This window comes from Oncorhynchus kisutch, linkage group LG3 (genome assembly GCF_002021735.2).
Source record: "Oncorhynchus kisutch isolate 150728-3 linkage group LG3, Okis_V2, whole genome shotgun sequence".
Classification (NCBI taxonomy): domain Eukaryota; kingdom Metazoa; phylum Chordata; class Actinopteri; order Salmoniformes; family Salmonidae; genus Oncorhynchus; species Oncorhynchus kisutch.
Window position 1 is genome coordinate 66,536,173 of NC_034176.2, and position 14,067 is coordinate 66,550,239.

At 43.6% G+C, this 14,067-nt stretch overlaps 1 protein-coding gene across 1 annotated transcript in view; it reads left to right on the forward strand.

Annotated features, from left to right (window-relative positions):
- Nucleotides 1–11,053, forward strand: part of LOC109887842 (disintegrin and metalloproteinase domain-containing protein 10-like) — a 112,145-nt gene extending 101,092 nt beyond the window's left edge. Inside the window, exons 9-16 of the mRNA XM_031811347.1 lie at nucleotides 3,298–3,461; nucleotides 3,696–3,879; nucleotides 4,069–4,219; nucleotides 4,370–4,553; nucleotides 4,669–4,777; nucleotides 4,942–5,162; nucleotides 5,375–5,501; nucleotides 7,976–11,053. Of these exons, the coding sequence (XP_031667207.1) occupies nucleotides 3,298–3,461; nucleotides 3,696–3,879; nucleotides 4,069–4,219; nucleotides 4,370–4,553; nucleotides 4,669–4,777; nucleotides 4,942–5,162; nucleotides 5,375–5,501; nucleotides 7,976–8,085 (1,250 nt within the window). The 3' untranslated portion in view covers nucleotides 8,086–11,053. The remainder of the gene's footprint in view (nucleotides 1–3,297; nucleotides 3,462–3,695; nucleotides 3,880–4,068; nucleotides 4,220–4,369; nucleotides 4,554–4,668; nucleotides 4,778–4,941; nucleotides 5,163–5,374; nucleotides 5,502–7,975) is intronic.
- The last annotated feature ends 3,014 nt before the right edge of the window (nucleotides 11,054–14,067 follow it).

Below are 14,067 nucleotides of genomic sequence, written 5' to 3' on the forward strand. Positions count from 1 at the left end.
TGAATGAATGATTCACACTAGAAAAATATGAAGTTGAGTGTGACTGGAGCGGTGCGCTGTCCAGTGACAGGGGTGACCCAGAGCTCTCCAGTGACAGGGGTGACCCAGAGCTCTACAGTGACAGGGGTCACCCAGGGCTCTCCAGTGACAGGGGTGACCCAGAGCTCTCCAGTGACAGGGGTGACCCAGGGCTCTCCAGTGACAGGGGTGACCCAGGGCTCTCCAGTGACAGGAGTGATCCAGAGCTCTCCAGTGACGAGAGTGATCCAGGGCTCTCCAGTGACAAGAGTGACCCAGAGCTCTCCAGTGACGAGAGTGATCCAGGGCTCTCCAGTGACAAGAGTGACCCAGAGCTCTCCAGTGACAGGGGTGACCCAGAGCTCTCCAGTGACAGGGGTGACCCAGAGCTCTACAGTGACAGGAGTGACCCAGAGCTCTCCAGTGACAGGGGTGACCCAGAGCTCTCCAGTGACAGGGGTGACCCAGAGCTCTCCAGTGACAGGGGTGACCCAGAGCTCTCCAGTGACAGGGGTGACCCAGAGCTCTACAGTGACAGGGGTGACCCAGAGCTCTACAGTGACAGGGGTGACCCAGAGCTCTCCAGTGACAGGGGTGACCCAGAGCTCTACAGTGACAGGGGTCACCCAGGGCTCTCCAGTGACAGGGGTGACCCAGAGCTCTCCAGTGACAGGAGTGATCCAGAGCTCTCCAGTGACGAGAGTGATCCAGGGCTCTCCAGTGACAAGAGTGACCCAGAGCTCTCCAGTGACAGGGGTGACCCAGAGCTCTACAGTGACAGTGGTGACCCAGGGCTCTCCAGTGACAGGGGTGGCCCAGGGCTCTCCAGTGACAGGGGTGACCCAGGGCTCTCCAGTGACAGGGGTGACCCAGAGCTCTCCAGTGACAGGGGTGACCCAGAGCTCTCCAGTGACAAGAGTGACCCAGAGCTCTCCAGTGACAGGGGTGACCCAGGGCTCTCCAGTGACAGGGGTGACCCAGAGCTCTCCAGTGACAGGGGTGACCCAGAGCTCTCCAGTGACAGGGGTGACCCAAAGCTCTACAGTGACAGGGGTGACCCAGAGCTCTACAGTGACAGGGGTGACCCAGAGCTCTCCAGTGACAAGGTTGACCCAGAGCTCTCCAGTGACAAGGTTGACCCAGAGCTCTCCAGTGACAGGGGTGACCCAGAGCTCTCCAGTGACAGGGGTGACCCAGAGCTCTCCAGTGACAGGGGTGACCCAGGGTTCTCCAGTGACAGGGGTGACCCAGAGCTCTCCAGTGACAGGGGTGACCCAGAGCTCTCCAGTGACAGGGGTGACCCAGAGCTCTCCAGTGACAGGGGTGACCCAGAGCTCTCCAGTGACAGGGGTGACCCAGAGCTCTCCAGTGACAGGGGTGACCCAGAGCTCTCCAGTGACAGGGGTGACCCAGAGCTCTCCAGTGACAGGGGTGACCCAGAGCTCTCCAGTGACAGGGGTGACCCAGAGCTCTCCAGTGACAGGGGTGACCCAGAGCTCTCCAGTGACAGGGGTGACCCAGAACTCTCCAGTGACAGCGGTGACCCAGAACTCTCCAGTGACAGGGGTGACCCAGAGCTCTACAGTGACAGGGGTGACCCAGAGCTCTACAGTTCTGGTTGACGGGTCATTACCAGATAGAACAGGAGTCCATACAGATGCAGGCTGTGCCTGGTTCAGGACATCCTCACAGTAATAATCAAGAGGTAGAGAGAGTGGACAGTACTGTAGTTGAATCCCAAGTTCACATGTTACTGCTATAAGTTTATTTCAATGAGCAGCAGCCCCAGAGGTCAGAGTTCAAGCTGTGTTTTCCTTAGTGAGGTTTAAATGAAGGGTCAGTGTCAGTTGGCCCAGGTATCGTCAACATATCTTGATTAACTTCTAACTCACAGAACCCAAGATGAAAAACAACGACAAACACTAGGAATCAATACAGGCAAATAAGCAATGTTCTAAGCAGGCTGAATCGATCTGGGTCTGTATAGCTGTAGAGGGAGGCTGTGGGCTTGTAGAGAAGAGATCTGCCTTGAACGCTCCAGTGGAGTGGACTGACAACAGACTGCTACTAGAGACACCAGTCAGGCCTGGGTAATGGTTTTCTTAATGGATTTGATCCATTACCACACTCATAAGTGGCTTCAATGGAGGCATTCCTCATACACGCAACACACACACACACAAATATGTCCCTATACTGTAAAGTGCTTTTGTTTCATGTCTCTGTGTGTCTGAAAGCTGTTGTAGTCAAAGGTGTGGCCTCCTTATGACTAAGCACACAGGCTATTCTCAGATAAAGATGTCGCCACTGCCTGGTATTCCAGAAGAGCCCCAGTCCTCCTAGCCTGGCTGGTTAGAAAATAGAAATCCTCTAGTCCACAGTTGTAGGAGAGATTGGACCTTACTGCAACTGGGATTTCCACTTCTCTCTCCTACACTCTCTCTCTCTGTACATCCCCCCCCCCCCCACACACACACACGTACACACACATATACACACACTCTGTGATCTCAGACAGGGCAGTGTTGAGTGTATAGTGCAGGGGGAGCCTAGAGGCAGACCGGTAAATGTGCCAGCTGAATCTGATAGTACTGTAGGGTGGGACAGAGAAGCTGTTCTGACTCAGCTCTGTCTGCCACTGCTCACTCCCACTATCTGAGCTGACTTTAAACACTCCCTTTAAACACAATATGAAACTATTCAATCAACTATTCAATCAAAATCAGGTTTCCCAAATAGATTGAGAAAAATCTAAGTGTCAGTATGCTCCACACTTGCACTTTACAGCTAGCTGGCCATGTCTGTCGATGTGTGTGTTCCAGACAGTGCGTTTCTCTCTTTGAGAATGGGTAAGTGAGCAAGTTTAAATTCGCATTCTCAGTGACTGTGGCGCAGCGCCCTTCAGGTCCCCTGCTGTGCCCGAGCTGCCACTCTCCCCCTGCGGGCATATTCAGCACCACCTGGCTGCTTTGCTGTCTGTGTCTCTGTGTCTCACCTACACGGGTGGCCACTGGGCCCAAATGCCCTCTGCTCCCCTACAGTAGCAAAGATCTCTGCTTATTCACTCCAGGCAGTGTATCAGGTTTAATTTACTCCAATAAGAGTGTTACATCATTTCACTGTCACTTGTGTCAGAGTTGGAAATAGTACATCCTCAATGCCATGTAAATCCTCACTATGGTCCTGTTAGTTTGTTGGTTGGGATACAGTGTGAAAGACAGAATCCTCCAAGGTGTGTACTGTATGTGATCTTGATGAGTGGTTTTACTGTGTTCTTAGGGAGCTCCGGAGGTATCTGTGAGAAGAGTAAGTTGTACTCTGATGGGAAGAAGAAGTCTCTGAACACCGGCATCATCACGGTGCAGAACTACGCCTCCCATGTCCCCCCCAAGGTCTCCCACATCACCTTCGCACATGAGGTTGGACACAACTTTGGCTCTCCGGTGAGTATTCTGTCCTGGGCCTTGTCTGGTTCTAGTCTGGTCTTTTATCTCAGTGCACAAACCAGATCATACTGCACATGCTAATCAGTTGTATATCACTTTGTTGAGATTCTCACCATAGGATGTGTCTTGGTTTAAAGTCCCAGTAGTGGAGGAGTCTATGTTAACGCCCTCCTGAGGGAGGAGAGGGATGCTCATTGGCTCCCTATGAACCTCTTCCCTATGGTTTGACAGCATGACTCTGGGACAGAGTGCACCCCAGGAGAGTCCAAGGCCCAGGAGAAGAAGGAGCAGGGGAACTACATCATGTACGCCCGGGCCACATCAGGGGACAAGCTCAACAACAACAAGTTCTCTATCTGCAGCGTGAGGAACATCAGCCAGGTCCTGGAGAAGAAGAGGGGCAACTGCTTTGTGGGTAAGTGCCGTCTTTCTGAGGTTGTGTGTGTGTGTGTGTGTGTGTGTGTGTGTGTCCGCACATGCACCTGCGGGCGTCCATCTTTGCATATGCAAAGGAAATGTGGGTGCGCTTGTCATTGGAATGGACATCCAAGGTTATGTGTCCTCTACTGCATCTCATCACTCCTTCCTGTGTGTGTTTGTGCAGAGTCTGGCCAGCCCATCTGTGGTAATGGTCTGGTGGAGGCAGGGGAGCAGTGTGACTGTGGTTACAGTGACCAGTGTAAAGACGAGTGCTGCTACAACGCCAACGAGGCCGACGGCAACAAGTGCAAACTTAAGCCCGGCAAAATCTGTAGGTAAGTGGCCAATAATGTACGACAAAATGTTGTTGATTTTACAGTTAGTACTGTTGTAGTATTTATTGAATATAGTATTCAACTTGTTTCTGTTTCTGCCTTAGTAAAAAGGAAGTTGAAGCTGACTTGGTGTGTGTTCTGTGTTGTCAGTCCCAGCCAGGGTCCGTGCTGTACACCGACGTGCAACTTCAAGGGCTCCAATGATAAGTGTAGGGACGAGTCAGAGTGTGCTGAACAGGGCATGTGTAACGGAGGCACTGCCCAGTGCCCCACCTCTGAACCCAAAGCCAACTTCACCGCCTGCCATGGAGAGACACAAGTCTGCCTCAACGGGGTATGGTCTAGCTCTCTGACCAAACGTGTGTTGAAGTGCTTTAAATCATCATAATGGAGCATAGCTGACACTCACCCTGTTTTTCCCTTTCCCTCTCCACGTCTCTGTTGACCAGGGCTGCTCTGGCTCCATCTGTGAGAAGTATGGTCTGGAAGTGTGTACCTGTGCCAGTATTGAGGGAACAGACGAGACTGAGCTGTGCCACGTCTGCTGTCAGGAGAGAAGTAAGTGTCTGTAATTTACCTGTTACCACTATCACCGGCTCATTATTGGCCATCCGTCCCAATATGACATGCATCTTAAACCACCAAGACCCTACAACGACTGGGATTGTCCTGTTAGCAGTGACCTCACAGTGGTGTGCCCCGTCTCCTCCCCCACCCTGCAGTGAAACCCGACACCTGCAGCAGCACGGGCTCCGAGAAGTGGGCCCGCTTCTTCAGCAAGAAGATCACCACGCTGCAGCCAGGCTCCCCCTGCAACGACTTCAAGGGTTACTGCGACGTGTTCATGAGGTGCCGGCTTGTGGACGCAGACGGCCCCCTGGCCAGGCTAAAGAAAGCCATCTTTAACGCGGAGCTCTACGAGAACATCGCAGAGTGGATAGTGGTTAGTGTCCCAGGCCCAGCCAATGTTCTAGTTCTACTGTAGTTACCTGTGTTGTTCAGAATATTAGTTCACCCTACTGCTGAAACTGTCACTCCCGTTTGCATTAAAACAATTTCAGGAGCTAAATACATCTCAATTTATAAAATGTTCAGTTTCAATATGAAAGTTGTCAGACACGGAAAAAATATGACTTTGCATAATCTGTGTTCCAGGCTCACTGGTGGGCAGTGTTGCTGATGGGCATTGCTCTCATCATGCTGATGGCTGGTTTCATCAAGATCTGCAGTGTCCACACACCCAGCAGCAACCCCAAACTGCCCCCACCCAAGCCACTGCCAGGTACGTTATGCCTCAACACTGGGGGGGAAACATATTTCCCCAGCTAGACTGAAGATGTGGGGGAAACAAAATATTCATAGTGTAGCATAGTATAGTGTAGCATAGTATAGTGTAGCATAGTATACTATAGTGTAGCATAGTATAGTGTAGCATAGTATACTATAGTGTAGCATAGTATAGTGTAGCATAGTATAGCGTAGCATAGTATAGTGTAGCATAGTATAGTGTAGCATAGTATAGTGTAGCATAGTATAGTGTAGCATAGTATACTATAGTGTAGCATAGTATAGTGTAGCATAGTATACTATAGTGTAGCATAGTATAGTGTAGCATAGTATAGTGTAGCATAGTATAGTGTAGCATAGTATACTATAGTGTAGCATAGTATAGTGTAGCATAGTATAGCGTAGCATAGCATAGTATAGTGTAGCATAGTATAGTGTAGCATAGTATAGTGTAGCATAGTATAGTGTAGCATAGTATAGTGTAGCATAGTATAGTGTAGCATAGTATACTATAGTGTAGCATAGTATAGTGTAGCATAGTATACTATAGTGTAGCATAGTATAGTGTAGCATAGTATAGTGTAGCATAGTATAGTGTAGCATAGTATACTATAGTGTAGCATAGTATAGTGTAGTGTAGCATAGTATACTATAGTGTAGCATAGTATACTATAGTGTAGCATAGTATAGTGTAGCATAGTATAGTGTAGCATAGTATACTATAGTGTAGCATAGTATAGTGTAGCATAGTATACTATAGTGTAGCATAGTGTAGCATAGTATAGTGTAGCATAGTATAGTGTAGCATAGTATACTATAGTGTAGCATAGTATAGTGTAGCATAGTATACTATAGTGTAGCATAGTATAGTGTAGCATAGTATAGTGTAGCATAGTATACTATAGTGTAGCATAGTATAGTGTAGCATAGTATACTATAGTGTAGCATAGTATAATGTAGCATAGTATAGTATAGTGTCGCATAGTATACTGTAGCATAGTGTAGCATAGTATAGTGTAGCATAGTGTAGCATAGTATAGTGTAGCATAGTATACTATAGTGTAGCATAGTATAGTGTAGCATAGTATAGTGTAGCATAGTATACTATAGTGTAGCATAGTATAGTGTAGTGTAGCATAGTATACTATAGTGTAGCATAGTATAGTGTAGCATAGTATAGTGTAGCATAGTATACTATAATGTAGCATAGTATAGTGTAGCATAGTATACTATAGTGTAGCATAGTATACTATAGTATAGTATAGTGTAGCATAGTATAGTGTAGCATAGTATACTGTAGTGTAGCATAGTATAGTGTAGCATAGTATACTATAGTGTAGCATAGTATAGTGTAGCATAGTATACTATAGTGTAGCATAGTATACTATAGTGTAGCATAGTATAGTGTAGCATAGTATACTATAGTGTAGTATACTATAGTGTAGCATAGTGTAGCATAGTATAGTGTAGCATAATATAGTGTAGCATAGTGTAGCATAGTGTAGTATAGTGTAGCATAGTATAGTGTAGCATAGTATAGTGTAGCATAGTATACTATAGTGTAGCATAGTATAGTGTAGCATAGTATACTATAGTGTAGTATAGTGTAGCATAGTATAGTGTAGCATAGTATACTATAGTGTAGCATAGTATAGTGTAGCATAGTATACTATAGTGTAGCATAGTATAGTGTAGCATAGTATACTATAGTGTAGCATAGTATAGTGTAGCATACTATACTATAGTGTAGCATAGTATAGTCTAGCATAGTATAGTGTAGCATAGTATAGTGTAGCATAGTATACTATAGTGTAGCATAGTATAGTGTAGCATAGAATACTATAGTATAGTGTAGCATAGTATACTATAGTGTAGCATAGTATAGCGTAGCATAGTATAGTGTGGTGTAGCATAGTATAGTGTAGCATAGTATACTATAGTGTAGCATAGTATACTATAGTGTAGCATAGTATACTATAGTGTAGCATAGTATAGTGTAGCATAGTATAGTGTAGCATAGTATACTATAGTGTAGCATAGTATAGTGTAGCATAGTATAGTGTAGCATAGTGTAGCATAGTATAGTGTAGCATAGTATAGTGTAGCATAGTATACTATAGTGTAGCATAGTATAGTGTAGCATAGTATACTATAGTGTAGCATAGTATAGTGTAGCATAGTATACTATAGTGTAGCATAGTATAGCGTAGCATAGTATAGTGTGGTGTAGCATAGTATAGTGTAGCATAGTATACTATAGTGTAGCATAGTATACTATAGTGTAGCATAGTGTAGCATAGTATACTATAGTGTAGCATAGTATACTATAGTGTAGCATAGTATAGTGTAGCATAGTATAGCGTAGCATATGTGTTTGGAAGAAGTGTAACTCTGGTTAATTTTATGCAAGCAGGTATGTGTGTGAGTGTTATGATGTTGAGAGCAGTGTGTTCGTGTCTCCCCATGCAGGCACGTTGAAGAGGAGGAGACGGCAGCAATCGAATGGCCAGCAGCCCCAGCAGCAGCGAAACCAACGCCAGCCCAGAGAGAACTATCAGTTGGGTCAGATGAGACGTTGAGACACTGGGCCCCTCTTTGCCTTGGTTCTTCCTAGTGCCTACAGTGGGAACACTTCACTCCAAAGAGTTACCTGTACCATTCATTGCAACCACCCATCTGCAAAACTAACTGTCAACAGAACTGATTTCAATAGACAAGACGTACAGTTCCAGGACCTAACGGACTCACCCAACACCACTGCTCTGGGAGCCAGCCGAGCTGTCCTTCACACAGCTTTAAGCAGAGAATATTATAGGAAAGCTCTTGGCAATGACGGGAAGAGAAAATTACTGATTTCTGTTGTTCTTTTTTCTTTCTTTTTTCCTGGAGTGCAGGGGAGCAGCAGCATTGTGGTCATGCAGCCTCTCCTCTCCTCCTTTTTAGTGTGTTTCATCTGTTTGTCCTTTCTGAAGTGCTGCCCTCCTGAGCAGGAAAACAGGACTGCAGGTCACATGGGTTTTTGCAGCCATGCAAAGCCAGGATGTGAGACATTGCAGCAGAAGAGACTAATTTGCCAATGTAATTATTATTTTGTAATCAAAACATGATAAGAAAAAATGCACAGGCTTTTATTTCCAAAGCATACATGTTCTTTCTGCGTGCAATTGTACAGGTATTGAGATGTAGATTTTTTTTCTTTGTATCATATGAAATCGATTGTTTTCCTGCTGTCTGATGAAGATTATTTACTGTTTTAATTCACTCTCTCAGGATTAATAAAACAAAAAACAGCCCTATCTGTCACATTTAGAAGCTGCTGTGGGGTGGATCAGAACAGACCTCGGTTATCAGAACATGGAGGGAATGTAAACATAATGCTGAATGTGATTAAAGCAGGGTATAGAGAGGCGACAGAGATGTAGAGACTGTTGTGATATTCGGATGTGATATCGGAGGATATCATTGGGCTGGTGGAAGGTGTCATTTTCAGATATGTTTGCTTCTAGAGGTGCAGTTTGGGGATGCAACTGTAGCTTTTAAATTTTTTACTTAATTATGACATATTGTTCTCTTCAGCAATTTTTTTCTGACTCAATGCATTGATGTGAATCACTGAACCACTAAATACAGCAGATGTACCTTGTCTATTGATCATTCCATGTGAGGGATGGTTGGAGAAAGGAGAGAATCTTCAATGCATTAGCATACAAGGCTGTCCAAGGGCTGGCTGGTGCTACACCTCATGACTATGCCACTGAACGTGGTTACATCATATTCTTCAAGTCACAGGGCCTTGGCCAGAGCCTGCGAACACAGGCCAGGGTCCATAGGGGGCAATATTACAGAGGGCATCACAGACAGTCACTGTACTGGTCTGGACATGCTCTCGCCTAGCTCGGCTGCCCTCACCAATGTTGTTACCTTAATAAATGCACAGTCTTTAAGAGCTGACCAGGGAACAACCGAATGCCCTGTTACATACCAGTTTGAAGGCAGCTTGAGGAATCTTCTACTCTTATGGCATGCATTAGGAATGTGAATGGTTTGCCAGATGAAGATCCTGGATGGCTTTAATGTGATTGTTGTTGTTTTTTCTTTTTTTCTTATTTTAGCAATTCAGATATTTGTATATGGGGGAATTGTATCGATAAAGTCCTACAATGGCTTAATGTCTGAGTGTCCAGCTATGCGAAGCTGTTACATATGAACTGAGATTGATAAGGCTACCAATTGCCTGTAACTTTTCTCCCTTTGGCTATCATTTCCATGTTGTTTCTCTCCTATGATGCATATCTGTGTTGCATGTCCTGTCTCTCTCCCTAACCCCACATCTCTATTGGAAGTACGTAGCTCTGCTCTGGGGATGATCTCCACCAAAGGAGACCTATATGTCATATTCTGTGGTTTGTGTAAAGACATACAACATGTGTCTAAATGGAGTTGAGTCTGATTCTCCTGAGCCCATTGCAACTCCACAGTCTGTCTGGAGGTCAGTGGGGTTTGTAATGTACCGCCGGCTCAGAGCCACGGAGACCAGGACACAGGCAGGATATCCAAAGTGACACTGCTTAACTTCAGGTGTCTTTTAGAAGGTCAACTTGACTGACTGTAGGGAGAGGATGTGGGATAAATGTACCGTCCTGTTTGTTGTCCTGTCTTTGTGTGGCAGGTGTGGAAAGTCTTTCGGAGCCTGTTACCAAGGTCTCTCAAATCAGAATGAGCATAGACTAGCACTCAAGGTCAGGAGGTAACCCTAAGTCCTTTTATTTTTGATGACTTTGTTTATCCCATTTAAATGATGTGACTATATTGATATTATATGACTGATTCTGGCCCATTATGCCTTATCAGGTAGGTAGACCCTAGGCAGTGTGTCCTGGAGCTTAATTAAAGTCCAGCAGGACTCTTCACATATTAATGCCTTCATTGTTTCCTCCCAAAACTGGTCAATATTGAATGAGGAAAAATGACTCTTATCTATGTAGCCACATACAATGTCTACAAGAGAGCCTCTGAAATGGAGAGAAAAAAAACTGATCCTCCCTTGATTCTAACATGTCTTTCTCTGTTCTTTCTGTTTGGTGCTGGTGAGTATGGGTTTGTGCTGGATAATAAAATATTGTTTCTCATTACCTTTGGCATTTAGTAAGGCTCATCGGAGGAGTGTGGTCGTCTTAAATTCATTCTTCTCATTGTCTTTTATTCCTGTGGTAAGGTAATAGGTGGGTATATAGGGGGCGGTGCCTGGGATTTACATTTCTGTCTTTAATTTGTCTTGCAAATTTTGGGGGGAGAAACGCTTGCTCTGAAATGTAAACCGAGAGAATCCAGAATGGGAAAAGTCTAATACTGCTGTCTGATTTGAATGTCTGCTGTGTTTTAAACAGTATCTTCAATTTTCTTTACGATTTTCTTTTCTTGGTTCTGTTTCCCGTTCTACTCAAATTTAAACATTTTACTAAAATTGCAAAAAGTATTGTGCAAATGTTGTTTTGTTTTTTTAACTACTTGAAATGCTTTAATAAAAATAGACTTGATCAAAAAATGTTCAGAGAATGGAAAAGAATGGCTGAGAAGTCCTTCCATGGTTGGTTTGTTCATTGTCACTTTCAGTGGATAAGCAAAACAGAAGGCCCACTTCAAGATATCGCACAGCTTGACAGGGCTATCGTCCAAGAAAATCAAGCTCATAAACTCAGAATAAAAGAAAAGTTTTACATCTCGCTAAATCTGAGTGTGGTTTTAACCTCCCAGACTTGGAATTGCATCAACTCCCCACCCAAGGCTTTTACTTGAGACATTGTTAAATGCACTAAAAAGGAACAATGGGTTGAAGATGCACATGCTCACCCCCAGAATCTTTTCACATGTCTATTTTTCAAAGGATAAAGCTAAGAACATGAACAACTTCATAGTTAAGAACACTATAACGATATGGAAGAAAATGAAACGGATTCTACAAGAACAAATCTCACTAGCAAAAAAACAATCCTTGAACAGCTTTTCAGTATGCATCAATCATCAATTATTTGGTAATAGGACATACATGTATTTCCATGACAGAATTAAAAAGCAATTTTGCACTGACCGATGTAGAAATTGTCAAATCCATGCAATTTGAAAACTAATGTATTAAAAATAGATCAAATTCTTCAGCAGAAGGAGAGTCATATGTCTTAAGTGTAAAACTAACAAAGGTTGAATAATCCATACCTTTTGGGAATGCAACAGTCCAAAAGTAATGGGTGGAGTTAGAAAGTTGGCTGTCAGAAGTATTCATGTAAATTTACTTTTTGGTTCATATTTCAAGACCTGTCATATGAGGGTGCAGTGGGATACCCAATGGGTATCTTCTCGTCCATTATCTTGAAATATACCAATCCTCCATCGTTAAGACAATAGAAAAATCATATGGTTCATTATCTAAATATATTAAAGAGCTGGGTCGGGCTTGGCAGGTGTGATGTCATTGATGTTTGTGTGCGTCTAAATGTTGTCTTTTGTATGTTAATGTTTTGTATTGTTAAACAAAAAACATGCTAATTGTCTTAAATTGGCAGTGATTTCTATGGATGATTTAGTCTCTCTAGTTTGGATTGTTTGAAGTGATGGGGACATTTCTCAGCATCATGCAATATAAGGGATAATATAATACTAACTCCCAAGGTTTTTTCCTTACAACTAATGACATATTTCTCATTATGTTGGAACACTGTTTTCTATATCACACAGCCCCAAGGTAGCCACAGCTCTAGTAAAATCGTAGACCCGTCTACCTTTGTACTTCCTCAGCACTGAGAGCAGAGGTAATTGCCTGTAGCCTCCCTGACATTGCTCTCTGCATTCCAATCTTCACAATGACTTTTCTCCATTTCTGCCACACCAGTTGTGTGCTGAAACTCCCAATTCTTTTCCCCATGCTTCTCTTGCCCCACAGTCACTTGAACATGTTAAATAGGGCTCTTCCTTCAGCATTAAATTGATTCCATTCATTGATTTATTTGATGATTTATCATGTCTCCTCTTACACTGAAAAGTTTGTACAAATATATAGCTTTAGTGAGATGAACATGTATCATATCCCATGGGACTGTAGCAGAATTGGTTATCATAATCAAGTACCCAGAAAGTGTGTCAAGTATTTGTATACGCAGTTAGGGTGATAATACAGTATTATAAAAAGCTGTAAAATAAGTAAGTGGTTGTAATCAGGGTATCAGTATGCAAGGCTATGAGGGGCTATCGGCTGTGTGAAATATAACCATGGTCCCTGTCTAATCAGTGTCCTGTCCTGCAGATTGGTCTTATGCCAGAACACTGCAGCCCATAAGGGGGCAGGCTGTCTGATTGGGGCCTGCTGCAGATGCACAGTTGCTTCATAGCACCGAGCTATCTCTGGGCCAAAGCTCTCTGGGGAAACCAGGGGGACATTTTGTCCAGGATAGGATTTAATTTCCCTCAGACACAACTGGGACAGGGTGAGCAGTCCTGCTGTGTGCTGGGCTGTCTGATCCAGTCTGGTATCAGACAAATAGCAGGGGTCTCATTAGAAAGGGAGAGGGAGGTCTGTGAATGAATCCTGGGGGCAGAGGATGATGCTCAAACACTGTTGGCTCGACTGTAGTCTTTGCACCCAGTCTGTTTACCAAGGCTATGGCTGTTGTGTAAACTCAGTGTGTGAAAATACTGTGTGGCCAACAAATTCTTGGGATGCTGCAAATGATTAATTTATCTCTGATGCAGTGTGCCCATCAATTTACATGCATATTGGGAGTCAGTAAAAATTGAGATGGAAAAGGTTCCAATTAGATGTTAGGTATAACAGGACAAATGAAAAGTGGCCCCTGGGCAGAATATTTTTCCAACAGACATTAGTATTTTAAAAAATTAAATAAAAACGTTATTTTGCTAGGCAAGTCAGTTAAGAACAAATTCTTATTTTCAATGACGGCCTAGGAACAGTGGGTTAACTGCCTGTTCAGGGGCAGAACGACAGATTTTGTACCTTGTCAGCTCAGGGATTTGAACTTGCAACCTTTCGGTTACTAGGTCCAATGCTCTAACCACTAGGCTACCCTGGTGATAAAAAATAAAAGTGTATGAATATGACTTTTTGTACACAGGTTGTGAATCTTAATTTGGATAGAATGTTATATTAACAATGACTTCTTTGCAACCATTTGAAAATATCTGTATAACATTTGAATCTTAGTAAAAATTCATGATTGTCAAGATTTTTTTAAATAAATATTTTTATATAAATTAGGTTGGAAAACAGATACTGTTGTTGGAGAAAATGTAAATATTACAAACCAATGTTTTATTTAGTCAGGGTCTCAACTTACTTTTGAGAGTAAGAATAGTAGAATACACCAGGTATTCTGCATCAGCAGTTTTTAACTTATGTCAGTCACTTGATTGGCTGACAATTACCCATGTCAATTCTTAGATTGGTAGTTGGTCTAGCCAGCTATCTAAACTTGTAGTAATCAAATACCGACTGGGCATTCAGGGGACCCCCATTGATTTTGATAGTGATTCTCACTCATATTAACATGGCA